The 26,682-nt window shown below is 39.2% G+C and overlaps 2 protein-coding genes across 2 annotated transcripts in view; both read right to left on the bottom strand.

Moving 5' to 3' along the window:
* LOC129459807 (zinc finger protein 208-like) overlaps nt 1–26,682 on the bottom strand; it is a 231,224-nt gene that overhangs the window by 13,126 nt on the left and 191,416 nt on the right.
* LOC129459824 (zinc finger protein 254-like) lies at nt 1,996–23,398 on the bottom strand. The gene is made up of 3 exons (XM_055237042.2): nt 22,197–23,398; nt 3,211–3,337; nt 1,996–2,731 (listed from the first exon to the last, which is right to left on the bottom strand). Exons 1-3 carry the CDS (start codon nt 22,197–22,199, stop codon nt 2,628–2,630), a joined length of 234 nt encoding a protein of 77 aa, XP_055093017.2. The 5' UTR covers nt 22,200–23,398; the 3' UTR covers nt 1,996–2,627.

The following is a 26,682-nucleotide window of genomic DNA, read 5'->3' as shown; positions in this document are numbered from 1 at the left end:
AGCAGAATATGGTTAGAGACTCATATATAAAACAAATATTTGGGGAATAAATTATGCTATTATTTAGATATAGGCTGATAAAAGTGGTTGAAAATTCTATAATTCCTTTATTTTTGAGATGGAGTCTCTGCTCTGTCTCCCAGGCTAGAGTGCAGTGGCATGATCTTGACTCACTGCAACCCCCACCTCCCAGGTTCAAGCGATTCTCCTGCCTCAGCCTCCCTAGTAGCTCAGACTACAGGCACATGCCACCATGCCTGGCTAATTTTTTGTATTTTTAGTAGGGACGGGTTTTCATCGTGTTAGCCAGGATGGTCTCAATCTCCTGACCTCGTGATCCACCCACTTCAGCCTCCCGAAGTGCAAGGATTACAGGCGTGAGCCACCGCGCCTGGCTCTATAATTCCTTTTTGCCTGCCTGCATACTAATTATCTAATTTAATTCAGGCACAACATGCATATTCTAGTGTATTGCCCTAAATGTCTGAATCTAAAATTACAGACAAATTTGAAGTAGAAAACAGTAAAAATTTATATGGAGAATGACATTAATAAGATAAAAAATTAAAGGTGCCTTATTTGCTTATCCTCTGACAGCAAGAAAATTTGTCAGCCATTGCTGACAAAAATGCCTTTATGAGAGAACCAGGCATCAAGGTTTGCACCTATAATGACAGCTACATGGTACATGAAAGTTGGAGAATTGCTTTCGGTCAGAATATTAAGACCTGCCTAGGTTATGTTACAATACCCCAGATCAAAAATAAGTGCCTGTAAAAGAACTCTGAGATCCAGGAAAGGAGTTGTGAAACTCTGCTAAAGCCCAAGATTGAAGGTAACCCTTTTTAGAAGGCAAGCCCTCATTCAGGTGGCAAACTACAGAACTACTCTTTTTGGCTAAAGACAAGAAATTGTTCCACCTAATTTGGTTCCCCTGAGAATTTTAAACTTACTCTGTAAACATCCCAAACTCTTCCCAGTCACAGTCTGGGGGAGGTCCTGCCTTTCCATAGGCCTGGAGAAAGACACCCAGTTATAGCCATGCTGGCAGGCCTGCAGACCTTGACCTTTACTGTGGTCCCTGAAGCAGTTCCATGACTCAGTTCCAGCTCCCTGAGCCATAGTTCATGGCCGGTTTTGCCTATGTAGAAAGTCAAAGTTACCTGGGAAAATCCTCTCCTGTACTCAGTGAAAGCCATGCTCATCCCCATCCTGATATAAAACTCACCATATGCAGGCCTGAATGCAGAAACCTGCCCTTGGGTCTGCCCTGCACAGCAAAGTCCTGAAGGATATTCAGTCTGTCCAAAAATTAAATGAGAATTACAACTATCCAAGCTCCTTTTAACAAGACAACTGAAGGTGGACCCTTGTGCAAACCCAGCAGCCTTAAGGCCAAGCTACAACCCCTCTAAACTACAAACCCAGAGGACATTCTATCACTCTGGGGTCCCAACAAAAATACATTTTTACTTTCTGAAACCAGTTTATTGAAACTCGAAGAGGTGTTTGCTCCTTCAAATTTACAGACACTAATGCAAAACCAGCTTCCATTTTAACATAGCTGTGAAAGCATGTAGAAGACAAAATAGTCAAAAGAAAAATTTAAAGTCATTGAAATTGAAGACCAATAAGTAAAATGTTGCTGTTTGTAGATCATGTAATCATATATATATGTATATATATAGAGAGAGAGACAGTACATTAAAACCTGTTTAAACTAATGAATACACTCAGTTAATTAGCAAAATATAAAATATACAAGTATAAGTTATGGTTCCATACACTTAAACTATCTGATAAAATAGAGGAAAAAAACTTATGTACAATAGCAATGAAATACTCAATTTTAGAACAAATTTAAACAAGGAGCTCATAAATCTTTTAAGTGAAAGATATATCAATGAAAAAAATTAGAGAAGACACAAATAAATTTTAAAATATTTTATTTCTATTGAAAGAATAAGTATTATGAAACTGCCATATTATCCAAAGTGACCTGTAGATTCAATGAATTCCTTATCAAAATTCCAGTGTTTTTCTTCACAGTAATGAAAAATGCAATCCTAAAATGTACGTGAAACTACAATAAACTGAATAGCCAAAGCAATCTTGAGGAAAAAGAACAAAGCAGAAGGACATCCTACTTTATGCTTTCAAACTATATTTCAAGACTATAGTAATGAAAACAGGATGAAATGTGCAGAAAAATAAACCAAAAAGAAAAAACTCAATAGAACAGAAACTACTACTCTCACACATTTCAGACATGATGCAAAAAGAGAACTTAAAAAACAGTTTAACATAGAGTATCTCAAAATTATGGAGATAGATCTGCCTGTCCACAAAACAAGAAAAAAGAAGTCAGATTGTACACTCTTTTGTATGCCATGAACAGTACTTCGGCTGTCACTGTAAACTTGAAGGAAGATCACTGAAGGGAAAGTAGAATTCTTAGATTTTACAGGCATAAGCAGAAGATGCCCCTATGTGAGAGTATAATTTAAAAAAAGATTTAGGCTTCCCAGAAACTATTTCCTTTGGAACACACCTTCCTAAATCACTTTAAAGAGCGGCTTTCTTCTTGACTTTGGACCTCTCATCCATGTCATCTGTTGTATTCACTCTCACCTACCTGGGGGTTCATCCACCATCTCATGTCGCTTCATATTCCAAGGCTTTTTCCCTTGCTCCAGACAGGTGATCAAGTCTGGCTTAGAGACAGCAATACCTGTTTTATTAAAAATAACTAAATGAATCTTGCTCATATTCTCCAATTACCAACTTAGTAATGTGCTCAGTAAAGACGATATAATAGAATATGCTAACAAATTTATTCTAATACACTAATTTATAACAGAAATTTTTAAATATTTAGAAAATATTTTAATTTTTTAGGTTCTTAATTTCACTGCCTGGTACTACTGAATCAAAAATTGGTGATGCCAATTAGATTTTAAGGTGTAACAATATTTTATGCCACTAAACTTCTGAAATTAGCCTTAAAGTGCAGGACACAGATTAGCTCAGGAATGTGGAAAGTTCAGGTCAAGATGAAACATCTTGAAGAAATTCCTTTCTCAACAGACAAATCCCCAGGATTTTCTTGAAAACAGAAATCTGAAAGCATAAATTACCAGAAAACATTCTACAAAAGAAAAATAAAAGCTTTAGTTTATGTTAGGAATTTTGTATTAAAGTTATCCTCACCCAGGAAGGCCAGGTTTCTGTAGTTCTCTAACATCACATTTCTATATAAATTCTGCTGTGCAACGTCCAGGTGTTGCCACTCCTCCAGAGAGAATTCTATGGCCACATCCCTAAATGTCAACAGTTCCTGGAAAACACACATGAACACACATATTTACAAAGTGGCTATGGGCAGAATTTTTCATTTGACTCAAGGTAAAATTAGAGTAAATAGAACTGGTTCTGACTTATAAGAGTGATTGAAAATTATCCAATAAAATAACTGTCAACACACAAACATTTTCTAATGTATTCTCTAACTCTGAGAAAAGAGAGTGGCAAAATATCCACAACATCAGTGTATATGTGATACCTGTCTGGATGATAACATGTAAAATTGAAGGCATAAACACTAACATACATTTTTGAGTGCTACATTTACATAATACAGAATGAGTTATGTATATTTTTCAGATGAAAAAGACATAGTTTTTTATATTTTTCAGACAAAAAACTCAAAACTCAAAATCTTGAGTTAGAAGGTACCACTCAAATTTTAATGTGTACAATAAACTGGACATCTTGTTAATGCAGATTTTTTTTTAGGAGATCTGAAATAAAGTCTGAGTTAATGAATCTCTACCTAGCTCACCAGTAATGCCAATATTTTGGCCCCAAAAGACTATTTTGTCAAATATCCAGTAAGTGGAAGAGCCTGTTTTTTTTTTTTTTTTTTCAGTTTTTCTAGCCTGTAAACAAAGATGAGAGCTTTCATTTACCAAAGAAAAATAAATGCAAAGAAAACCTAAAAAAAAAAAAAAGAAAGACAAAAAACAAAATGCAGCCAGATTAAACGTGATGGTTTATGCACATCAGCTCCATACAGATACTTAATGAAGAGAAAAATAATTCTATAGTGAAAAAATCTGTAAGAGAGCTTATGGAGTTATTAGCATCAACATCAACTGCACTAGGACAAGTTTTTATAGTGTGCTGATGCACCCAGAAGGACACGACATTACTACTGAGATATTGTACCCACTAAAGTAAATTACAGTCTGAATTTAACCATAAGAAAACATCAGTTTTATGGAAAGTTCAAGATACAGATATCTTTCATGTTCTGCCATTTTTAATAGTGATTTTAAGTAGTCTTTCTATAGCACCCTAATAAGGAGGTATCTCTTGATAATTTTTTCAGAACTTTCTGGGTAATAAATGCCATCCTGTTTAAATGAGCATTTTCTTAATTGTGTAATGCATACAGATAATAAAGAACACAGATAGAACCTCAACATGTTCTACATCTTTACTAAGAACCCCAGGTTTTCCCCATAGAAATACTGAGTATCCACACCTCTCCATGTTCAACAGCCACAACGAGAACATTTTTAACATTGCAGATCACAAATTCATGGTAAGAATCCTGCATGGCATATAAAAAGCCATGACGTACAGAAGGCTCTGGTATATAGAAAAATTTTTCAGACACCCTTGACAGATACATGGTACATGAAAGTTGGGAGAATTGCTTTCGGTCAGAATATTAAGACCTGCCTGGGTTATGTTACAATACCCCAGATTTTAAAAATAAGCATTTTTAAAAGTAGTTTAAAACTCATTAGGGAGAAAAAACACAGGTATAGAAGTGAAGATCTGCAAGTACTAAATGCAAGGCATTCCAGAAAGCAGAGTAGACACAACTCTTGATCTGGGACACGTTTAGCTGAAAAAAAGTCACTTTTTCTCTCTCCTCCTCCTCTAGAATTCTTTCTCAGATGAGATTTTCTGGACTAATTACACCTGCATCTTGAGAATATGCCTTTAAAAATTTGAGCACCACATGTTCACCTGTTATCACCACACTCAAAGTCAGAAGGCCCAAGACACAAAAACTCTACCCATTTCTGTCCTTTACAACAAAAAAGATTCAGGAACAATGAGCTGCTCCACAGAGAGAAAAATATAAGTTTCTCTTCTTTTTGTACACAGGTGCTCTCCCCTGTTACAAACACCAGCAATTTCTACTACAGTAATATAAATATTGAATCCCAGCACTTTGGGAGGCCAAGGCAGGTGAATCACAAAGTCTGGAGTTCAACAGCAGCCTGGCCAACATGGTGAAACCCCATCTCTACTAAAAATATAAAAATTGGCTGGGTGTGGTGTCTCACACCTGTAATCCCAAAACTTTGGGAGGCCAAGGCAGGTGGATCACCTGAAGTCAGGAGTTCAAGACCAGCTTGGCCAACAGGGTGAAACCCCATCTCTACCAAACATACAAAAATTAGCTGGGCATGGTGGCAGGCACCTGTAATCCCAGCTATTTGGGAGGCTGAGGCAGGAGAATCGCTTGAACCCAGGAGGCGGAGGTTGCAGTGAGCCGAGATCATGCCATTGACTCCAGCCTGGATGACAGAGCAAGACTCCATCTCAAAAAAAGAAAAAAAAAAGAAAAAGAAAAGGAAAGAAATATTGGCCACACTGTCCTGTCCTTACCAAACTCAGAACAGATTCCTAGAACATTCTTTAGCGCAAAAGTGGAACTTAACTCTGATGAATGTATCTTGAACTCCTCATATTTGATTCTGGCACCTGAAGGTCACATGAGGCACTTAATTAAAATAGACGCTTTCACCCAGAACAGAAACTGTGAAAAGGGCACAAGTAAAGAGAGTTCTGCAAATTGGCCATGTGATTCTAATTAGAAGCCTGATCTTGGCCGGGCATGGTGGCTCACACCTGTAATCCCAGCACTTTGGGAGGCCGAAACGGGCGGATCACAAGATCAGGAGATCGAGACCATCCTGGCTAACACAGTGTAACCCCGTCTCTAGTAAAAATACAAAAAAAAAAAAAAAAAAAATTAGCCAGGCATGGTGGTGGGCGCCTGTAGTCTCAGCTACTCAGGAGGCTGAGGCAGGAGAATGGCGTGAACCCGGGAGGCGGAGCTTGCAGTGAGCCAAGATTGCGTCACTGCACTCCAACCTGGGCGACTAAGCAAGACTCCATATCAAAAAAAAAAAAAAAAAAAAAAAAAAAGAAGCCTGATCTTATAACCACTTACCTAAGCATTGTCACTCAAGCTTTAATGAGCTTATGAATCACTTGGTAAAATTGGCCCCACTCTATGTAATGTGATTCTGCAGGTTTGGAAATGGTCCATAAATGGGTGTTCTAAACAAGTCCCCTGTCAGTGCTGGTGTCACTCTCTCTGGGCTCATTATTAGCATTAGTTAGAAAAATGAGGTACAGCACAGAGCCCCTTAAACTCAGCACTTTTGTAACAACACAAATACTTCTGATGCAAATGAAGACAACCATTCTCTATCTTAAAGTATCATATTATTTTCTGGCTCTTTAAAGTTTACAGAGAAAACAGAAAGCAGCAATTTTCTGAGTAAGTCTGCATTTGGAAAACAACATGTGCACATGTATTAATGCAATGTCTATTAAGCAGGTACTATGTGATCAATAGGATGTTACAGAGCACTGTGATAGCACATTATTTGATTCTAATAATACCCTGTGGGTTGATACTAAGTATCCAATAAATCCAAGGATTTAGAATAAAGACCCAGCATTTTTATTTCCTATTCTGTTTATCACTGAGTTTTTTAAAATGCATAGAATAAAATCTAAATACAGACAGATGAGAAGGATACAGATAGAGTTTAATGAAATGTAGATGAATTTTTATTGTATTTATTTTGCTATTTTGTGACTTGTGAATCAACTACTGTATCTGCAGGAACAGAAAACAAGTTGCTAAATGGAATGTCTCTGTAAACACTGGTTTTAATATAAAATTATTAAATTAAGACCCTATAATACATGTTATATTTTCCATTTATCTGCTATTGGGTTTCAGAAAATTGTGAGCACCAATTCTAAAAAGGCAACAGGATTCATCACCCAAAACTCTGTTCTCTTCTAGTTAGTTCTGTGAGGCAAGACTCCAGGGTAGGGCAAGTCCTAAATAAGGCCTTCAAAAAGGGTGAATCTAAACAGGGCTGAAGCAGGGTGTGGAGTTGATGTAAAATTCTGTTCTTTACACCACTGGGGAGTATTTTTATTACTGTTTCTTTTTTTAAGCTTACCTAAAAGAAAAAAAAAAACCTTAAATCTCAGAGTTTGTGTAATTTTAATCTTTTTTAGCCCCACTGCCCTCTCAATTTTATATCACATACTAATAAGCAATTTAAACAAATCCCTTAAGGTTTTCTAGAATAATTTTTAGAAGATAAATAAGTATTCTTAGCAAGGCAAAAAAATAAATAACTTTTGTTTATTAATATATGTTCAGGTATAGACATCTGAAGTCACAATATAAAGAAAATGGCCCAAATAAAGCCCATATTTTTGCACACATCTATTTATTGTACCCACCATATAATGCATAATTAAATCATTTATCCAGTTGCTAGTCTAGACTAAAAGTTCCCACATGGTAGGGACCATGACTGCTTCATCTATTTTTCTAATGACTATATGAAATGGAAGCAATTAGTTTATCTGTTTGAGTCTGCAGACCTCCTCCTTGTTTTTCACCCAAGTACCAGGGAACTGGAGAAACTCTCACCTGGGTACCAACCAAAGACATCTCTTGTATGAGGGGAGGAACAATCACAGGATGACTCATTTTGTTTACACTAAGACAGAAGCAAAATTACCCACTCTTGTCAGCCTGACACGATTCTGTTCTGGAGATTCTCAAATGTCTCAAAGACACCTAGGTGATTGTGAGAGCATTTCCAGTGACCCTGGACAGATGGTTCAATAGCAAGCCAGCAGAAGAGACTCAGGCTGATTCTAAATAGAAAATGGAAGTACCCTGGTAGAGCTGCAGAACCTGGATCACCTGTCCTGATTAGCTAACTTTTGGGTATGTAGAAGTGCAAGAATACTCTAATATCACATTTTCCAGGTAGGTATACTTGTGCTCAGGGCTCTGGCTACTTTGTGGCCTTGATCTCTCACTCCTAAGATGCTTCTTTACACTTAAGAAATTCTGCCATCAGATTCTATTTACACCTGGAGCCTTTCACATAACTGTAGCAGGTGAAAACACAAGATGTGAAAAGGTCAAAGAACCACACTCTCAAAGGAGGGATCTAAAATGTCTATGTTGATATCTCACAATGCAGAAAACACCTCCTATTGGTTTTCTGTACATTCTCAATCTAAAGTCGGACCCTGTTTTATAAATTCCAGGCAGAGGCCAGACTTTATTTGCAGATTCTAGATAAAATAAACATCATTCTGCATTTTTGGCTGTTACAGCAAGTAGAGTACAATCAAAAGATCTACTCAGAGAGGCTGCTCTGGAAAATTCTAAATAATATTTTACCTAAAAAAAGGCTGACACAGGCTAGGTGCCATGGCTCATGCCTGTAATTCCAGCACTTTGGGAGTCTGAGGCAGGCGGATCCCCTGAGGTCAAAGGATCACCTGAGGTTGGGAGTTTGAGACCAGCCTGACCAACATGGAGAAACCCCATCTCTACTAAAAATACAAAATTAGCCGGGCATGGTGGCCCGTGCCTGTAATCCCAGCTACTCGGGAAGCTGAGGCAGGAGAATCACTTGAACTTGGGAGGCAGAGGTTGCAGTGAGCCAAGATCAAGCCATTGCACTCCAGCCTGGGCAACAAGGGCAAAACTATATCTTAAAAAAAAAAAAAAAAAAAAAAAAAGCTGACACAACATGAATATAAGTAGACAGTTTATTTGGGCCAAGCTTAAGTATTGTAACTTGAGGAGAAATATTCAAGATGCCTGGAATTTACACTTTGATTAGCAGCATTACAAGTGGATTTGTGAAGGCAAAAAAAAAAAAAAGAGAGACATACAAACTTGTTTGTCAGAAATTCTTGTTTAAATAAATAACTTTAATTATTGATTGACTGTACATTAAGGGTAAGGGTATAGAATATAGTGTCCAGTGTGACATTATTAGTTTAACTTACACCTACCTGTGGCAATAGTGAACAGTTTCAAGAGAAGAACACATAGTTGAAGGAAGGGAGAAAGACGTAATTGTGCTCTTATTTTAATGTCTCTCTGAGTTTTATAAGTAAAAAGACTTGCATTCCTCAAATAAAAGTTTTGGGTTTTTTTTTTTTTTTTCAAATTTCAAGACCTAGATTTAGAATTCAGAGCTGCAGATTTAGGTCCTGGATGGGTGGAGTAGCAGCAGTTGTTACCTGCAATTGTGAGCATTTTAGCAAGAGAAGGGAAAGAGAAGTGGAGGTTCTCATGTCTCCATGTCTACTCAATGCACATTGTTACTCTGATTAGGTTACTGGGCTCCATGGTCTCTGAATCAGTTTCAGTTCTGAAGATACAAGAGTCATTGAATGAAGTAAAATGATTAATATCTGCCCTATAAAGTTTGTAGAAATCTGGTCTAGCCCCTCTAGAAGTGACTATAGAGGACTATAGATACCAAATAGAGACACAATTCTGCCTGCAAATTTAGGTGACAGCATGCACTTTAGAGCATAATTGTGAGCTGACTGGAAGACTAAGAGGGAAAGTCCCCTTTACAATAAAGCTTGGTTGACAACTTATGTGTTTATATTATATCTGGTAATTCTAGACAGTGTTTGGAAAATATAATTTTTAAAAAATTCTCTTCAGCCCCAGAGAAACCACAATAATATAACAGAAAGAAAACTGTTTCATTACACACTTAAATCTGAATGTCACATGTATTACAGTGAGTCTACTTAAGAGACTGAAAAGACACAAAGACAGTTACCATAATTAGTTTACAAGTAGAAGAATTTACAGCACCATGCCATATATAGTTCATCCTAAATTCACTTGGTCATTGGGGAGGCCATCCATGTATGCTAATTGGTTATATTCAATGACAAAATAAGCTTTTCACATCTTCATGACAGAAGGTAGTTTTCAACTTGAAGCCAGGTAACTGCTTAAGGTAGACTTTCACTCTTCTACAAAAGTGATTGAATAGGGTGCTATATTTTTGGCTACTTGCATTTTAAATCAGTGGCTCTCTACTCCCTGAAGACTGGGCTAAAGCACTCTTGCTTCCCCTCTTCTGGTGGCCAGTGTCCTCTTTTGTTTCCTACCATCTGCCACTGACATACAGCCCACAGCACAGGGCTCACAGCTGGCAGCTCATATCTTAGGTGAATGCCAATTCCCACAGCAGCACTTTAGTGTCACATCAAAGAGTGAAGCCTGGCCAGGCATGGTGGCTCATGCCTGTTATCTTAACACTCTGGAAGGCTGAGGCTGGTGGATCATGAGGTCAGGAGTTCGAGACCAGCCTGGCCAACATGGTGAAACCCCATCTCTACTAAAAATACAAAAAAAAAAAAAAAAATCTGGGCGTGGTGGAGGGCACCTGTAATTTCAGCTACTCGGCGGCAGAGGCAGAAGAATCGCTTCAACCCAGGAGGCAGAGGTTGCAGTGAGCTGAGATCGTGTCACTGTACTCCAGCCTGGGAGACAGGACAAGACTGTCTCAAAAAAAAAAAAAAGAGTGAAGCCTGACCTGCAGAAGGAGAGCCTGCAGGCCTCTTGGGTAGAACTGCACCTTCACAATAATGGTAATGAGAGCATCCTTTAAGCCACAGTTTCTATTTATAATGGTTACATGGAAAAAATACTGCTGGATTTCCAGCATGCATCCAGATAAAGCTAGCTCCAAGAGTTCTCACTGTGATATCCCATGTCTTTCAGAGATATTATGGGATACTAATAGGGCTTCTAAAGCAGATACACAAAGCATTCAAAAGAAAAACAGTTCTCACTCCAAGGAAGATTATATTGAGAAAAAAGGAAGTTAAAAGCCTCTTTAAAAAACCTGAGATGAGATACAAGATTGCTCAAGTCAGCCAGAAAATATTTCTCTAAAAAGAATTTCTCTCTAAATAACCAAAGTGCATAGCTACTCTCAGCATGAGTAACATGAGTATTATGAAGAAAGGGGGCATGTTATCAGTGGAATTTTAAAAGTTTTTATTCATCTCTGCTGCGCTCATCTAGCCATTGAAGGCAGAATCTATATTGAAATATATTTGACAACTTCCACCAGTAAATATGACTGTGATAATATAATGGAATATATGTGAGCCTGCAACATAGCTTACTAGAGAGGTATTACAGTTTTTGGGTGGTCACATCACCTGCCTTTATTTGTCCTGTAATAGCAGCATTCCAATTTGTGAAATGAAAGACACTAACATTATGCTTACTTATAATTATCCCTATTGGTTAAATTAATAAGCCTATCAGACTAACATCTACTGAAACAATTTGGTAGTAAATTTTCTTTGGATATTAGACATAAATATGTAAGTGAATAATTTTAATGTAGAACTCATAATGTATGTGGAATTTTTAAAAATTTTCTGTAACTATAATTCAGTTCAAAAACTACATTTCAAAAGTATGAATCACAATATTAAAATAGCTATTTAAGGAATTCATTTAAAGTAAATATTATGGCTTTATTCATACTATTGTAGAAAATACTAGTGAATGTGTATGAATGAGGTTGTCTACAAACACTGCATAACTATGCTAATTGTACTGAAGTAATAAATAGAAACCAAGGTATGACAACAGACTCTACTGTTCAGTTTATAAACTGAATTTTTTTTGTTTGCTTATTTCTATTCTATTCTATTCTATTATTTTATTTTTGAGATAGAGTTTTGCTTTTGTTGCCCAGGCTAGAGTGCAATGACATGATCTCAGCTTACCACAACCTCTGCCTCCCAGGTTCAAGCAACTATCCTGCCTCAGCCTCCCAAATACCTGGGATTATAGGCATGCGCCACCACACCTTTCTAATTTTTTATTTTTAACAGAGATGGGGCTTCTCCATGTTGGTCAGGATGGTCTCGAACTCCCAACCTCAGGTGATCTGCCCATCTCAACCTCCCAAAATCCTGGGATTACAGGCATGATCCACCACATCCGGCCATAAACTGAACTCTTTTTGCTTTTGTAGTATAAATACTTCAGCCTGCAAACAATCACCATGGATAATCAGGTTTCTGTCAAACAACTTACTCAGTATCTTTTAATCTTTATAATTCTGTATTGCTAAATTTTATCTATTTTTATGCTCAACTTTTGTGTGCTCTTGGAATGAGCTTTACTCTGAACAAATCTGTGTCAACTTTAAAAGATTATCATAAGAATAATATTTTGCCAAAGCAAAAACAAAGCAATTAATCTCAGGTCCCAGATAAAGACAATCCTGAGTCAAAAAAATATGACAAAAGGTTTATTTTGCTGTTAATATGATTTATATATATCTCAAAAAAACAGGGATAAAAATCTACACATAATCTAAATGTTTTAAGAAAAGAGATTTTAGTAAGATATTTTCTCTTATTTTAATGTGGACCAAACCTCTTATTTCTAATTTATATTTTGTTTTACAACAGACAGGTCCATAACATGTCCTTGAACTCTTGGACATCTGAATTTTGCACACTGTGTGCACACGTAAGAATGCTTATGGGAGAAAAAGCAGAAGAGAGAAAGGTGTTATATAAAATTCACAGGTTCACACGAATAAAGCAAGTTCTTAGAGACCTATAAAGAGTTTTAGATTCTGACACAATAATAGTGGGAGACTACAACATCCCACAGGCACTAATAGACAGATAACTGAAGAAGACAATTAACAAAACATTAGGACCTAAAGTCCACACTTGATCAAATAGTCCTAAAAGACATCTACAGACGTCTTCATCTAAAAATAACATAGCATACGTTGTTCTCATCACCATGTGGCACATACTCAAAAACTGACCACACAATCAGAAATAGAATAATCCTCAGCAAATTCAAAAAACTCAGAATTATACAAACCAAACACATAGACCACAGCTGAACAGAAATATAGTTCAATAAAAATAAAACAACTGATACAATTACATAAAAATTAAACAACCTGCACTTGAATAACTTTTTGGTAAATAATGAAATTAAGGCAGAAACCAAGAAGTTATTTTAAACAAATAAGAACAAAAAAACAGGCCAGGCACGGTGGCTTATACCTGTAATCCCAGCACTTTGGGAGGCTGAGGCAGGCAGATCACATGAGGTCAGGAGTTCGACACCAGCCTGGCCAACATGGTGAAATCCTGTCTCTACTAAAATTACAAAAATTAGGCAGGCATGGTGGCACATGCCTGTAATCCCAACTACTTGAAAGGCTGAGGAAGGAGAATGCTTGAACCCAAGAGGCGGAGGTTGCTGTGAGTTGAGACTGTGCCATTGCATTCAGCCTGGACAACAAGAGTAAAACTCCATCTCAAAAAAAAAAAAAAAAAAAAAGAACTAAAAAACAACACATCAGAATCTCTGCAATATAGCTAAGATAGCGTGAAAGGGAAATTTATAGCATTTAATGCTCAAATTAAAAAGTTAGATCTTCATTTTACAACCTGACATCATCAATAAAAGAATGAAAGCAGCAAGAGAAAATCAATCCCTAAGCTAGCAGCAGACAAGAAATAACCAAAATCAGACCTAAACTGAGATTTAGACATAAAAACTTTACAAAATATCAAAAAATCCAGGAATTAAATCTATGAAAAAAATAAATAAACCACTAACTAGATAAGGAAGAAGGGATGACCCAAATAAACACAATTAGAAATAACAAGAGACATTACCACTGACCCCACAAAAATATCTTGAAATCTACTATGAACACCTCTGTGCACACAAACAAGACAATCTAGAAAAAATGAAAAAAGTATTGAACAAATACATCCTTCCAAGAATTAACAAAAAAGAAACGAAACCCCTAGATTAATAAGAAGCTCAAAAATTGAATCCATAATAAATCGCCTACCAACCAAATAAAGCCAAGGACCAGACAGATTCACAGCTGAATTCTATCAGATGTACAAAAAAGTGCTGATTATTATTTCTACAGAAACTATTTTAGGCAATTAGGAAAAAGTAACTTCTTTCCAACTCATTATATAAGAACAGCATTATTCTGATACCAAAACCCGGCAAAGATAAAACAAACAAAAAAAATTCAGGCCAATATCTTTGAACATTGAGGCAAAAATCTTCAACAAAATATTGACAAACCAAACCCAGGAGTATATCAAAAAGCTAACCCAGTATGATCAAGTAGAATTTATTCTAGGAATGCAAGGTTGGTTCAATATACACAAATCAAGAAATGTGATTCATCACATAAACGAAACTAGACAGAAACCACAAGATTACCACAATAGATGCAGAAAAAGCTTTTGATAAAATTTAACATCTTTCATGTTAAAAACCCTCAACAACCTAGCCATTGAAGGTACATACTTTAAAATAAAAAGTTATCTATGACAAACCATCAGCCAACATACTGAATGGACAAAACCTGGAAGTGGACGGGTGCAGTGGCTCCTGCCTGTAATTCCAGCAACTTGGGAGGCCAAGGCAGGTGGATCCCCTGAAGTCAGGATTTCAAGATCAACCTGGCTAACATGGCAAAACCCTGTCTCCACTAAAAATATAAAAATTAGCCAGGTGTGATGGCAGGTGCCTGTAATCCCAGCTACTTGAGAGGCTGAGCAAAGAGAATCACTTGAACCCAGAAGGTGGAAGCTGCAGAGTGCCGAGATTGTGCCACTGCACTCCAGCCTGGGAGACAAAGTGAGACTCTATCTCAAAAAGAAAAACAAACAAACAAAAAAAAAAAATGAAGCATTCCTCTTTGAAAACTGGCACAAGGCAAAGATGCCTTCTCTCAACACTACTATTCAACATAAAATTGGAAGTACTGGTCAGAGTAATTAGGCAAAAGATAAAAATAAAAGGCATTTGGCCAGGTACGGTGGCTCATGCCTGTAATCCCAGCACTTTGGGAGGCCAAGGTGGGAGGCTCACGAGGTCAGAAGTTCGAGACCAGCCTGGCCAGCATGGTGAAACCCCACCTCTACTAAAAATACAAAAATTAACCAGGTGCAGTGGCGGACGCCTGTAATCCCAGCTACTCAGGAGGCTGAGGCAAGAGAATCACTTGAACCTGGGAGGTGGAGTTCGTGGTGAGCCAAGACTGCCACTGCACTCCAGCCTGGGCGACAGAGCGAGACTCCATCTCAAAAAAATAAAAATAAAAATAAATAAAAGGCATTTAAACAGGAAGAGAGGAAGTCAAACTATCCCTGTTTGCAGACAACATAATTCTCCATCTGGAAAACCATATAGTCTTCGCAGAAAAGCTCTTTAACTTACAAACAACTGCAGTATCATTTCAGGATACAAAGTGTACAAAAATTAGTAGTGTACGAATCATAAACACAATCCCTTCACAATTGCCACAAAAACAATAAAATATCTACAAATACCAGGAAGGTGAAAGATCTCAGTAAGAATTGCAAAACAATGCTTAAAGAAGTCAGAAATGGCACAAATGGAAAAGAACTTTATGCTCATAAATAGAAAAGATCAATATCCTAAAAATGATCATACTGCCCCCCAAAATTTACAGATTTAATGCTATTCTAATCAAATGCCCAAAATATTTTTAAAAGAACTAAAAAAAAAAAAAAAACTATTGTAAAATTCATATAAAACCAAACAGTCTGAATAGCCAAGGTAATCATAAGCAAAAACAGCAAAGCTGAAGGCATTACATTACCTGTCTTCAAATTATACTACAGAGCTGCAGTAAACAAAGCAACATGGAACTGGTACAAAAACAAACTCATAGACCAGTGCAACAGAATAGACAGTCCAAAAATAATGTCACACACCTACAACCATCTGATCTTTAACAAAGGTGACAATAGAAATGTGGAAACAATTCCCTATGTAATAAATGGTGGTGGAATAATGAGCTAGCACTATGTAGAAGATTGAAACTGGACCCCTTTATTACACCATATACAAAAATCAACTCAAGATTAAAGACTGAAATGTTTATTTTAACATTATAAAAAACCCTGGAAGATAACTTAGGAAATGTCATTCTAGACATAGAATCTCCAGAGATTTCACGATGAAGATACAAAAAGCAACTGCAAAAAAAAAACAAAAATTGACAAATTGGACCTAATTAAACTAAAGAGCTTCTTCACAGCAAAGGAAACTATCAACACAGTAAACAGACAACCAACAGAATGATAGGAAATATTTGCAAACTATGCTCTAACAAAGGTCTAACGTCCAGAATCCATAAAAAACTTAAGTTTACAAGAAAAAAAAGACCTCACTAAAAAGCAGACAAAAAACATGAAAAAGATGCTTTTCAAAAGAAGAAAAATATATGGCTAACACACATATAATAAAATGCCTATCAATAATTATTGGAGAAATACAAAGAAAAACCACGAGATACCATCTCATGCCAGTGAGAACAGCTATTAAAAAGCCAAAAAATAGATGTCAAGGTTGCAGAGAAAAGGGAATGCTTATACACTGCTGTTAAAGTGTACATTAATTCAACCATTGTAAAAAGCAGTGTGGCAATTTCTCACACAACTAAAAACAGAATTATCATTTCATCAAGCAACCTCATAATTGGGTATATACACAAAGAAATATAAATTATTCTGCAATAAACACACATGCACAAGGGTGTTCACTACAGCACTATTCACAATAGCAAAGACATGGAATCAACTTGAATGCCTATCAGTGGTAGACTGAATAAAGAAAATATGGTATGATCAGGCACAATGGCTCATGCCTGTAATCCCAGCACTCTAAGGGGCCAAGGCAGATGGATTGCCTGAGCTCAGGAGTTTGAGACCAGCCTGAGCAACATGGAAAAATCCCATCTCTAAAAAAATACAAAAACAAAAATTACCTAGGCGTGGTGGTGCATGCCCGTAGTCCCAGCTACTTGGAAGGCTGAGGTACAAGAGGATTGCTTGGCCCAGCGTGATGGCTCACACCTGTAATCCCAGCACTTTGGGAGGCCAAGGCGGGTGGATCAACTGAGGTCAGGAGTTCAAGACCAGCCTGGCCAACATGATAAAACCCCATCTCTACTAAAAATACAAAAATTAGCTGGGCATGGTGGTGATGGGTGCCTGTAATCCCAGCTATTCGAGAGGCTGAGGCAGGAGAATTGCTTGAACCCAGGAGGTGTAAGTTGAGGTGAGCCGAGATCGCCCACTGCACTCCACCCAGTGCAACAAGATCAAAATTCCATTTAAAAAAAAAAAAGGCCAGGCACGGTGGCTCATGCCTGTAATCCCAGCACTTTGGGAGGCCGAGGTGGGTGGATCACGAGGTCAAGAGATCGAGACCATCCTGGCCAACGTGGTGAAACCCTGTTTCTACTAAAATTACAAAAAATTAGCTGGGCGTGGTAGCGGGCACCTATAGTCCCAGCTACTCCAGAGGCTGAGGCAGGAGAATGGCATGAACCCGGGACATGGAGCTTGCAGTGAGCCGAGATTGCACCACTGCACTCCAGCTTGGCCAACAGAGCAAGACTCCATCTCAAAAAAAAAAAAAAAAAAAAAAAAATAATCACATAGGAACACTTCTAGGAGGTAGGTACCAAGTTTCATCACATAAAATTTAGCATTAAACTCAAAAATCAAAATAACAGGATATAAGACTGGGCGCAGTGGCTCACACCTGTAATCCCAGCACTATGGGAGGCCCAGGTGGGCAGATCACTTGAGGTCAGGAGTTCGAGACCAGCCTGGCCAACATGGTGAAACCCCATCTCTACTAAAAATACAAAAACTAGCCAGGTGTGGTGGCACATGCCTGCAGTCTCAGCTACTCGGGAGGCTGAGGCAGGAGAATCACTTGAACCTGGGAATTGGAGGTTGCAGTGAGCTAAGATCGCACCATTGTACTCCAGCCTGCGTGTTGCAGTATGACTCTTTATCTCAAAAAACAATCAAACACACAAAATAACAGGATATAGAACAAAGATATTCACTACCAAGAATTTACCCTGCTATAAAAGGAATTGAAGTTTTCAGGAATCTATTTAACTCATCAATTATCTATCATATTGTTTTGTGGAAATGTACTCATTGTCTACAGCTGAAATTGAAGAGAGATCTTTTTCTCTTTATTTTTTTCCTTGGTAGCTACCATTCTAAATGCTAGATGGAATTCTGTTTGAAATCACTCAGCCATAGGCCAAGCACAGTGGTTCATGCCTGTAATCCCAGCACTTTCGGAGGCCGAGGCAGGCGGATCACCTGAGGTCAGGAGTTCAAGACCAGCCTAACATGGCGAAACCCTGTCTATACTAAAAATACAAAAATTAGCTAGGTGTGGTGGTGTGTGCCTGAAATCCCAGCTACCCGGGAGGCTGAGGCAGGAGAATCGCTTGAACCCAGGAGGCAGAGGTTGCAGTGAGCCAAGATGGCACCATTGCACTCCAGCCTGGGCGACAGAGTGAGACTCTGTCTCAAAAAAAAAAAAAAAAAAATCACTCCGCCATAAAAAAAAACATGCCCAAGAAACTTCCTAAACTCACTCTGAGAAAGAAAAAGGTAAACGAAAATGTTCGACAAATAAAATACATTATTAGATATTAAAGTTTCTGAAACACACCTCTTTTATGCCCTTTGTAAATATTTTCTTACCTTTCAAGCTCTACTAATAAAATGCAATATACAGTTAAAAAACTGAGGTGAGCAGGGCACAATGGCTCACGCCTGTAATCTCAGCACTTTGGAAGGCCCAGGCAGGTGAGTCACTTGAGGCCAGAAGTTTGAGAACAGCCTGGCCAACATGGTGAAACTCTGTCTCTACTAAAACTACAGAAACTAGCTGAGTGTGGTGGTGCACACCTGTAGCCCCAGCTACTTGGGAGGCTGAGGCATGAGAATCACTTGAACTCAAGATTTGGAGACTGCAGTGGGCCGAGATGGTACCACTGCACTCCAGCCTGGGTGACAGAGGGAAACTCTGTCTCAAGAAAACGAAAACAAACCTTAGGTCAAAATAAGTGAAAAAACCTTTTTAAGACACAGATATGTCTTAATCATGTGTCAAGTCAGGCCATCCAATTATGTGAGAGACTGTCCCACCCCATCCTACTCACTAAAGTGCTCAATAACCCCCTCTCAGGAGACTCTGAACTATGCTCCAGTGAGTGCCTCAGGCGCATTTTAGTTTGCAAGTTCTTACACCATCTCACTGGGGTCAGTTTTTTGCAGTTTGTTTTTGGTTTTGAAATGGAGTCTCACTCTGTCGCCCACGCTGGAGTGCAGTGGCGTGATATCCACTCACTGCAACCTCTACCTCCGAGGTTCAAGTGATTCTCCTGCCTTAGCCTCATGAGTAGCTGCGATTACAGGCATGTACCACTACGCCCAGCTTTTTTTTTTTTTTTTTTTTTAGTATTTTTAGTACAGATGGGGTTTCACCATGTTGGCCAGCTGGTCTCGAACTCCTGACTTCGTGATCCACCCTCCTTGGCCTCCCAAAGTGCAGGGGTTACAGGGATGAGCCACCATGCCTGGCCCTGGTTTTTGTTTTGTTTTGTTTTCTAGAAATTTTTTACTATTTTTCTGTCCTCTAAAGGAAACCAGGAGGCAGAAATTATTTGTTTTCTCCTCAATACTAGTATCTGATTGACTGACCAGCAATGTGTCTTTAAGAAATGAAAGCTGGGTTGGGTGAAGACAATATTAATGTCTCAAAAAATTAGCTTTAAAAAAAAAAAAGTGCACCAGGAAATGCCTTTTAGACTCAGGGCATCCACCTGCACACTTGGGAAGCAACACTCAATACCTCAGATTTTCCTGTGAGAGAATATGACCCAGAAGCTGATATTTACTAGACACTCTAAGCAGACATAGCCATGGTGGGTATCTTAGTTTATCCCAATACAGTACTGAAACCCAGGTCCAAGAAAAGCGAACGGTGACTGAAGACACATCACACTATAGTTTCTAAAAGGAAAACTTGACCCAAAAACATTCTGATAAGATATCTGTGTCTAGGGAAAATAGAAGAAAAAAAACGCACAGAGATATTTTACAATACAGTGTCAGGAGATTATTCTTTGCTTTCTTCTCATAGGAAATATTTACAAAAAGAAAACAAATCTTTTTAAATGTGCCATCAAATGCTTTGTCAAAAAATGATTAATTGGCCGGGCGCAGTGGCTCACGCCTGTAATCCCAGCACTTTTGGAGGCCAAGGCGGGCGTATCACCTGAGGTCGGGAGTTTGAGACCAGCCTGACCAACATGGAGAAACCCTGTCTCTACTGAAAATGCAAAATTAGCCAGGCATGGTGGCACATGCCTATAATCCCAGCTACTAGGGAGGCTGAGGCAGGAGAATCACTTGAACCTGGGAGGCGGAGGTTGCAGTGAGCCGAGATCTTGCCATTGCACTCCAGCCTGGGCAACAAGAGTGAAACTCTGTCTCAAAAAAAAAAAAAAAAGAAAAAGATTAATTGGCCAGGCGAGGTGGCTCACGTCTGTAATACCAGCTCTTGGGGAGGCTGATGCAGGCGGATCGCTTGAGGCTAGGAGTTTGAAACCAGCCTGGCCAACATAGTGAAGCCCGGTCTCTACTAAAAATACAAAAATTAACCAGGCGTGGGGGCGGGCGCCTATAATTCCAGCTACTTGGGAGACTGAGACAACAGAATCGTTTGATCCCATAAGGCAGAGGTTGCAGTGAGCCTAAATCACACCACTGCACCACTGCACTCCATCCCGGGCAACAGAGCGAGCCTCTGTCTCAAAAATTAAAATAAATAAATAAGTAAAAATTAAAACAGGTGTCAAAATCTACACTAAAGGACAAATAGTTGATAAAGTGAATTAGGGAGGGGAAACTGACATTTGGGAATGTCGGACAAAACGGGAAATTTAGTATTTTCCTGCAAGCCAGAGTTAGGCTGGAGGAATAGGGGATGAGGGGTGGACTTGAGGCCCTGCGTGGGATACATGTGAAAATTTCAGAAAAAAGCAGTCCCCTGTGGAGTGTGAAATAATTAAGTGGCAGGCAATTCGATTGAGGTGGCTCTAGTCCCCGGATTTCTACTTCTAAAAAAAAAAAAATCTAAACTCAAGAGCATTTTTTGGTAAATTACTACATTAGCGGAAACAAAATTCATGCTTAACCAAGAATAAGCTGCCAATTAAGCTCTGATTACATAACCAGGATATTTCCACCTTAAATGTAAAAATTAAGAAACTAGGCTGGGCACGGTGGCTCACGCCTGTAATCCTAGCACTTTCGGATGCCGAGGTGGGTGGATCACCTGAGGTCAGGGGTTGGAGACCAGCCTGGCCAACATGGTAAAACCCCGTCTCCACTAAAAGTAAAAAAACTGTGGTGGCGGGCGCCTGTAGTCCCGGCTACTAGGGAGGCTGAGGCAGGAGAATCGCTTGAAGCCAAGAGGCGGAGGCTGCAGTGAGTCGAGATCACACCACTGCACTCCAGCCTGGGCAAAAAAGTGAGACTGTCTCAAAAAAAAAAAAAAAAAGGAAAACCTAGATAACTGTACCTAGCCAATTAATGAATTTAGTTTTCTTTATCATGAACCTCGTAACAATCTTTTCTTCAGGCCCCTTCCATGGACCACAAAGGTACAAACCACAGCTGGGTGCTGTACAATTTTTGAATCATTCTTTTATTAAATTATTTAATATTTTTGCAGCGACGCCCATAAATTTTTAATGGAAAAAAAGAGGGTCTGGGAACCCCACAGACCAAAGCTCTTCCCGTTCATGAACCCGCAACCCGAGTCAGGATTCTCCCCGAGGACCCTCCCCGGGTCCCTGCACAATCTGGGAGAGACGCGGGGCTGCGGGTCCACAGTTGCCCAGAGAGGGCTCCAGGCCAGGGCACACTCACTGCGCAGGGAAGAAACAGGAGGCCTGGGGGCCTGGCTGTCAGCGCAGCCGCCATCTTATTTCTGAAGGGGACTGAGGTCCAGCTGGGCGCAGATTGTGGAGCTGACTGCGGGGAGGCCTGAGTCCCGCCACAGCCGCTTCCCACCAGTTCCAACCAGCCCCCTCCCCTCTCTCGGGATGTCGCGCTGGCATTCTTACCATTTCTAGGCTTCTAGGGGGTCCTGGTATCTTAGCTGTGGATCTCCAATACCTGCTGGTAACAGCGCCACAGACGCTGGGCCTCTAGGCGCAGAGGACACAGAGCAGTGAAGACAGACCTGGAGCTCCGGCAACAGCGAGAGACAAAGACCCCGCCATATCCCGGAAGCCGCCTTGTCCAGTCCAGCTGTGTGCCTGATTGGACAGTTCCCAGCCCAACGTCCCTAGTTGGATAACGTTTAAGGCCCCGCCTACTCAGACCCTGAGTGATAGAAGATGTGATCACACCCTAGGCTGAAGAAAGAGTGACAGCCTAAGCTGCAGCCTTATGGGGCAGGGCTTCCTCCCTGAGCTGAGCCAGGCCCACCCCAGAGCATGGGAAAATTCTGTATCTTTTTTGCCCTCTCTCTTTTTCAATGTATTCGAAATGTGAACAAACATATTTTATGTATATTAATAATACATAAAATTTTTGTTCAAGAAAAAATCAACTTTTAGTTTAGTAATAATGTATTATCAGTACTAAAGCTAATTTGATAAACCATTATAAGTAAATCCATCAGCTGGGCGCGGTGGCTTATGCCGGTAATCCCAGCACTTTCGATGGCCGAGGCGGGCGGATCACATGAGGTCAGGTGTTCGAGACCAGCCTATCATGGTGAAACCTCATCTCTACTAAAAATACAAAATTAGCTGGGCGTAGTGGCACGTGCCTGTAATCCCAGCTTCTCGGGAGGCTGAGGCAGGAGAACTGCTTGAACCCGGGAGGTGGAGGCTGCAGTGAGCGTGGATCACGTCATTACACTCCAGCCCGGACAACAAGAGTAAAATTCCGTCTCAAAAAAATAAAAGAAAAAAAATTAGCTGGGCATGGTGGCGCGCGCCTGTAACCCCAGCTTCCCGGGAGGCTGAGGCAGCAGAATTCCTTGAACCCGGGGGGCTGAGGTTGCAGTGAGTCGAGATCCTGCCACTGCACCCTAGCCTGGGCGACAGAAGGAGACTTTGTCTCAAAAAAAAAAATAATAACAAAAATAAAGTCCATCAAATTTGTCTTTTTGACCATTCTAGATTTTTATACATATTTTATGATCTCTTTTAATTTTTAATTTTTTATTTTTTGTCTAGACGAAGTCTAGCTCTGTTGCCCAAGCTGGAGTGCAGTGGCGCCATCTCGGCTCACTGCAACCTCTGCCTCCTGGGTTCAAACGATTCTCCTGCCTCAGCCTCCCGAGCAGCTGGGATTACAGGCGTGCATCACCAAACCTGGCTAATTTTTTGTATTTTTAGTAGAGGTGGGGTTTCACTATGTTGCCAGGCTGGTCACAAACTCTTAGCCTCAGGTAATCCACCCGCCTCAGCCTCCCAAGTTAGTGGGATTACAGGCGTGAGCCATCGTGCCTGGCCATTTTTTAAGTTTTTATATTGTATTTTAATCTACATTATTCTTATGTTTTCAATTTGAAACAACCTTTAAATAATTTCAAAGTAGACAAAATGTTTCTAACTTTCTCCATCAAAAGCATATTTTGCTTTTGTTTATACACTCTTTTTTTATTTCCAGGAGAGGCTTGTTCTTTCGCCCAGGCTGAAGTGCAGTGGCGCAATCTTGGCTCACTGCAACCTCCGCCTCCCAGGTTCAAGCGATTCTCCAGCCTCAGCCTCTGGAGTAGCTGGGACTACAGGCGTAAGCCATCATGCCCGGTTTATTTCCGTATTTTAAGTAGAGACTGGAATTTGCCTTGTTGCTCAAATTTTCTGTTAAGTAACAGATCTAAATATAGTTAGCTTTTCTATATCACGTTAAAAAAAAATTCTGGGCTGGGTGCAGTGGCTCACGACTGTATTCCCAGCACTTTGGGAGGCCGAGGTGGGTGGATCACGAGCTCAGGAGTTTGAGACCAGCTTGGCCGATATGGTGAAACCCCGTCTCCACTAATAAATACGAAAATTAGCTGGGCGTGGTGGTGCGCACCTGTAGTCCCAGCTACTCGGAGGCTGAGGCAGGAGAATCGCTTGAACCTGACAGGCGGCGGTTGCAGTGAGCCAAGATCAGGTCACTGCACTCCAGCCTGGGTGACAGAGTGAGGCTCTGTCCCAAAAAAAAAAAAAAAAAAAAAAAAAAAAAAAAAAAAAAAGATTGTGGTCACTCATGATGGCTCGTGTTTATATAATCCCAGCACTTTGGGAGGCCAAGAAATGAAGACTGCTTAAGCCCAGGAATTCGAGATCAGCCTGGGCAACATGGCAAAAACATGTATCTAAAAAAATACAAAAGTTAACTGAGCATGGTGGCCTGCACCTTTAGTACCAGCTATTCAGGAGGTGGAGGTAGGAGGATTGCCTGAACCAAGGAGGTCGAGGCTGCAATGAGCCCTGATCAAGCCATTGCACTCTATTCTGGGTGACACAGTGAGACCCTTTCTAAAAAATAAAAAAAAAAAAACAAAAACACCCAAAGCATAGAAAGTTAAACTTACGGGGTTTGGAATTATTTTTTGTTTATTATTATTATTTCCAAAGTTTTTAAGGTACAGAAGATGTTTGGTTACATGGATAAGTTCTTCTGTGGTGATTTCTAATATTTAGGAGCACCCATCTCCCAAGCAGTGTGCACTCTACCCAATATGTAGTCTTTTATCCCTCACTCCTCTCCTACCCTTGCCACTGAGTAGCCAGAGTCCATTATATAATTCTTATGCCATTGCATTCTCATAGCTTAGTTCCCACTTATAAGTGAGAACATACAATGTTTGTTTTTTTATTTTTTAGTTACTTCACTTAGAATAATGTTCTTCAACTCCATCAAGGTTGCTGCAAGTGCTATTATTTTATTCCTTGTTATGACTGAGTAGCATTCATTGGTATATATATATATTATTGTAAATATATTATATATTATTTATATATTATATATATAAAGAAAATGTAGTATATGCCACATTTTCTTTTTCCACTCATTAGTTGACGGGCATTAGTTAGGCTGCTTCCATTCTTTTGCAATTGCAAATTGTGCTGCTATAAACATGCATGTGCAAGTGTCTTACTCATATAATGACTTCTTTTTCACCGTGTACATACCCAGTAGCGGGACTGCTGAATCAAATGGTAGTTCTACTTTTAGTTTTTTAATGAATCTCCATACTGTTTTCCATAGTGTTTTACTAGTATACATTCCCACCAGCAGTGTAAAAGTATTCCCTTTTCACCACAACCATGCCAACATGCATTATTTTTTGATGTTTTAATTATGGTTATTTTTGCAGGAATAAGGTGCTATCACATTGTGGTTTTGATTTGCATTTTCCTGATCATTAATCATTAGTAATGTTGAGCATTTTTATCTATGTTTGTTGGCCATTTGCATATCTTCTTTTGAGAATTAAGTCTCATTTGTCTTTGTTTCATGTTGCATGTGCTTTTGGTTTCTTGGTCATCCAGCTTTGCCAAAGCCAATGTCTAGAAGAGTTTTTCCAGTATTACCTTCTACAATTTTTATAGTTTCAGGTCTTAATGTTTTTGATCCATCTTGAGTTGATTTTTGTTTTGCTTAGTCTTGCTTTGTCTATGCGGTTCTTTTTTGTTTCATATGAATTTTAGATTTTTTTAGTTATGTGAGGAAATTATGATGTTATTTTCATGGGAATTGTATTGAATTTGTAGCTTGCTTTTGGTAATATGATCATTTTTACAATACTAACCCTATCCGTCTATAAGCATGGGATGTGTTTTTATTTGTTTGTGTCATCTATGATACCTTTCAGCAGTGTTTTATAGTTTTTCTTGTAGAGATCTTTCATGGCCTTCGTTAGGGATAATCCTAATTATTAGTATTATTTTTTTGCAGCTGCTTTAAAAGGGATTGAGTTCTTGATTTAAATATCAGTTTGGTCGCTGTTGGTGTATACCAATGCCACTAATATGTGCACATTAATTTTGTATCCTAAAACTTTACTGAATTTATCAGATCTAGATGCTTTTTGATGAGTATTTAGGGTTTCCTAATTATATGATTGTAACATCAGTGAACAGTGACAATTTGACTACCTCTTTACCAACTTGGAGGCACTTTCTTTCTTTTCTCTAATTGCTCTGGCTAGGACTTCCAAGTACTATGTTGAATAGAAGTGATGAAAGTGGGCACTATTGTCTTGTTCCAGTTCTCAGAGAAAATGTTTCCAACTTTTTCCCGTTCAGTTTAATGTTTGCTGTGGGTTTGTCACAGACGATTTAAAAAAAAAATTGAAGAGATTGATTCTGAGCCATATATGCATGACAATGGCCTGTGACACAGCTCTCAGGAGGTTCTGAGAACATGTGCCCAAGGTGGTTGGGGTAGAGCTTGCTTTTATATACTTTGTAATGAGACATCAATCAAATAGTTTTTTGGTTTTTTTTTTGAGATGGAGTCTCATTCTGTTGCCCAGACTGGAGTGCATTGGCGCGATCTGGGCTCACTGCAATCTCCACCTCCCAGGTTCAAGAGATT

This window comes from Symphalangus syndactylus, chromosome 13 (assembly GCF_028878055.3).
Source record: "Symphalangus syndactylus isolate Jambi chromosome 13, NHGRI_mSymSyn1-v2.1_pri, whole genome shotgun sequence".
Taxonomy (NCBI): domain Eukaryota; kingdom Metazoa; phylum Chordata; class Mammalia; order Primates; family Hylobatidae; genus Symphalangus; species Symphalangus syndactylus.
The sequence above is the reverse complement of the archived record's forward strand: the minus strand, read 5'-3'. Positions and strand labels throughout refer to the sequence as shown.